The following is a 3,853-nucleotide window of genomic DNA, read 5'->3' as shown; positions in this document are numbered from 1 at the left end:
GAGCACTCGTCGCCTCCTCCTCTGGGTCCTCTTGGATCTCTTGACCTGTTCAGAGTGTGAAGAATGTGGTGTTTCTTCCTGCCCAAGGGTTTCCTCCTCCCCTTCCATCTCCTGCAGGGTCGCCAGGGCCTCGTACCTGTTCTCCAGTTGGACTGGAGGAACTGGTACCTGTTCGCTGCGAGCAGCTCTGGTCCTGGATGTGACCATCTGCCACTCTGCTGTGGAGGGCATTCCCCGGGCTGCTTCTTCCTTGGGTGCCTGGTCCTGCAGGGAAAGGAAATAACTGTCAATTTCATCCTCCGCCTCCCTGATACCCCTCAGCCTGCTAACCTCCTCCCGGAACTCCCTTACCTGTGCCTCCAGATCCCTAAGACGGGCACCCGCCGGACAGGTGTGGGGGCCCCCAATCTCTGCCCCCCCCCGGCCCTGCTGGGGATCCCCCACAGGCCAGGAGGTAGGGGGACATCAGCTCCCCCATGGGCTCGGTCTGGGTGGAGGCCTCAGACCAGCCCCGGTTAGCCTTGTCCCCCTGGGCAGAGGCCCTAGCAGCACTCCTCGTGGACACCGTTCTAAGCTGATGTTATTGTTATTGTTATTCCTTTGCCTTCTGTCTCTGGGTATTAGTTGAATTCCACTAAGAATCAACCAAGCCTCCCCTATTTGGAGAGACTTTCCTAGCTTTTCATAGTTATCCTTCATTCATTCCTGTGGGAATCCAGCAGTATCATTTGTCCTGATGTGAGTCATGTTTTGTGGGTTCTTCCCAGGCAGCAAACTTACTATTCTTTTGATCCACCCTGATGACAGCTGCCTCCTCCTGGTGTTTATGGCAGTAAATAGATGTCTCATTTGACATAGGCCTCACTGTCCTGGTGTTTAACCTGGATCAAAACAACTGCAGCTCAGTCATTTACACACATTGCCCTTCCAAGCTGTGCTGCTGTTCTGGAGAAGTACAACACCTGTCCTCTGATAGATTAGCACACAGACCTGTCCTTGAAAAAGTGCAATAACCTTACAGAGGCATGCAGCCACATCTTGGGAAAAAGTGTTAGAACATTTTATTCCACATACTTCAGAGGAACTTGAAGTGGGACACTGGACCTGTATATCTGTGGGATCCCAAGATAAAAAGCTTTCTCCCAAGACAATGCAATATTTATGTATAACCCATGTGATACTCCAGTCCTTTCTCTTCTGTTTCTTTCTTTTCTTTGTAAATCATCTCATCTCCCATGCTCTTCTCCTTGTTCCTCCTGGGGCTCTGGTCCCTTGTCTTCTCTTGGTCCCTTCTTGGTCCTTGGTCCCTTCTCTCTTTTCATGGTGCTAGAGGCTCATTTCTTCTTCCTTGCCATCCTGTCTTTTGTTTTTTCTGCCTGCTTCTTGCCTTTCTCATCCATGCAGCAAATCTCAACTCAGTTTCGTCTCCACTAGCTGGTCTCTATTGTTAATTGCCATCACTTTTGTACTCTGTGCATTTTGTCAATAATGATTTTGTAAACATAAGTTTTCATGCTTTTATTTTGGCTCAGAGCTGGGAGGTGGGGGAAAGACAGACACATCTGCAGCACATGTGCCACAAGTGGCATGAGCAGCTTCTGTGTGGGGCGGAGGGCATATCAGGGAGGAACTAGGCAGCACACTGGCAGAGAAAGCAGGAAGCAAAGAAGCAGATCAGGGAGGGGAAGGGGATCAAAGTGGTACTTGGGGAAGGTGTGCAGCTAGTTTGTAGCACATCTGCCAAAGAAATTAGCTTGGGGCTAAATGGCATAGCTTTGAGATTAAGTTTGTGATGGCCATGTTATCACCCATTCAAATATTAGAAGAATGGGGGTAAGTAAATACATGCTGCAGGTTGGCCACCCTTGCTCTGAACCAAAATAAAAGCAGGAAAACTTTTACTTATCAAACCATTATTGACAAAATTCTGGTTTCCTCTCTTTGGATTTATTAAGACCATTAAAAACAATTGTTTTAGTGTCTTCCATGGCCACGAGTGATTCTACCACACTTCCTAAGCATCCAGATTCATATTAATTGTCCCACATCAAACGTTTCCTTTCCTCTGACTGTTGTGCCTAGTACTATTTGGGGGTCTCCATCAGTTTGCAGAACTGAAAGCCCAGTTTGTAACCTCATTGGGGCTGAAACATGACCCATAAACATAATTAAAAATAACACAGTTAAAACTAACAGGTGGGCCCTTAGAAATAATGTATTTCCGTCATTTTTAAAGGGTATGTTTTAAAATAATCAGATTTTTTTAAAATAAGATCACAGATTGGATCTGGGCTCTCACCCCAGAATTTTTTTTCCCCTCCAAGGGCAAAGAATATGTCTGGTTGTAAACTGTTCGTATAATATATGGAGGCTTGGGTTGCATAATTTTTATCACACGTGTCATGAATTAACCCATTGCAGAAAAGGACCTGGGGGGTTACAGCAGGCAATAAGCTGAATATGAATGAAGAAACCTAACAGCATACTGGGCTACATTAGTAAGAACATTGTCAGCAGATCAAGAGAAGTGATTGTTTCCCTTTTTTTAGAACCGGTGGGGCCACATCTGGAGTACTGTGCCCAGTTTTGGACCCCCAGTACAGAAAAGAGGTGGACAAATTGGAAATAATCCAACAGGGCAATGAAAATGGTTGGGGGGATGGTGCACATGACTTATGAGGGGAGGTGGAGGTAACTGGGCTTATTTAGTCTGGAAAAGAGAAGACTAAGGGGAGAGTTAATAGCAGCCTTCAGCTACCCCCAGTTCCAAGGAAGGTGGAGCTGGACTGTTCTCAGCTGTGGCAGATGACAGAACAAGGAGCAACTGTCTCCAGTTGCAGCAAGGCAAGTTTAGGTTAGAAATCAGGAAAAAAACTCTCTCACTAGGAGGGTAGTAAAACACTGGAACAGGTTACCCAGAGAGGTGTAGTGGACTCTCCATCCTTGGAGGTTTTTAAGACCTGGCTAGACAAAGCCTTTGGCTGGGATGATCTAGTTCAGGCTGACCCTGCTTTGAGCAGGGGGTTGGACTAGATGACCTCCTGAGATCCCTTCCTGCCATAAATTTCTCTGTTTCTATGGATAAGTTGTTGGCTGAAGCCATGCCCACTGTATGTGCCTTTTTTTATTAGTTAATCAGTGCTCATTGCTATTGCAACCTAAGGATTGCGCTGCAAAAAATGTCCACAGCCTACAGTTATCCTGCCAATGCTTGTCCAGCTCAGAGGCTTATTGATGGCCCCAAAAGATTAGCAGACAGCCCATTCTTGAAGTCACTGATGGCAACACACTTGTCTGGGCTTAAAACCACTGTTAACTGAACTGGAGATGATGCTACATCTTGAATCAGCAGAACCTGAAGAGAATTTCTTGTATTTTCTCTCTCTCTGTTTTTAAATATCTATTGGGAACATCTCTGTTACTTTTACCTCATGATTTGGGACTTCACCCCTTGGCATTTCCTCGGGGCAGTGAAAGTTAACTCTGGTGTGTGTCATGGTGGCCTTCAGCTCTTTCTAGGGGGCGCAGCCAGGGGCTGTTTTGGTGCCTTATTGCCGCCACATGGATGTCCCCGCTGGGATCTCCCCTCATCGTGGCACAGCGTCCTAGAGGAGCCGGGCTGGAAGGAAGGGACCTCAGAGGTGCAGTCCACCCCCTGCCCGAGGCGGGCTCATCCCTAGCCAAACGTTTCAGATTTGCCTGCGCCGAGGCCCGCAGGTTTGTGGGGCCGGGAGGAGGCGCGTGAGGCGGCCTGCAGCAGCCCGGGTGCCCGGCTCATCCCGGCGCCCGGCGCCCGCCCCCCGCGGCCGGGCCGGGGGAGGGAGATGAGGTCATGGGCGGGGAGGGCGCTGCG

At 48.5% G+C, this 3,853-nt stretch overlaps 1 protein-coding gene across 5 annotated transcripts in view; it reads left to right on the top strand.

Annotated features, from left to right (window-relative positions):
* Positions 1 to 3,502: 3,502 nt before the first annotated feature.
* Positions 3,503 to 3,853, top strand: part of TRAK1 (trafficking kinesin protein 1) — a 209,042-nt gene continuing 208,691 nt past the window's right edge. For 2 of the 5 annotated variants that reach the window (XM_025212838.1, XM_025212837.1), the window contains exon 1: positions 3,503 to 3,717. In XM_025212838.1, the coding sequence (XP_025068623.1) occupies positions 3,566 to 3,717 (152 nt within the window). In that variant the 5' untranslated portion in view covers positions 3,503 to 3,565. The remainder of the gene's footprint in view (positions 3,718 to 3,853) is intronic. The other 3 variants (XM_006031231.3, XM_025212842.1, XM_025212843.1) reach the window with 3 other exon arrangements.

The sequence above is a fragment of the Alligator sinensis genome, unplaced genomic scaffold, assembly GCF_000455745.1.
Source record: "Alligator sinensis unplaced genomic scaffold, ASM45574v1 scaffold470_1, whole genome shotgun sequence".
Lineage (NCBI taxonomy): Eukaryota > Metazoa > Chordata > Crocodylia > Alligatoridae > Alligator > Alligator sinensis.
The sequence above is the reverse complement of the archived record's forward strand: the minus strand, read 5'-3'. Positions and strand labels throughout refer to the sequence as shown.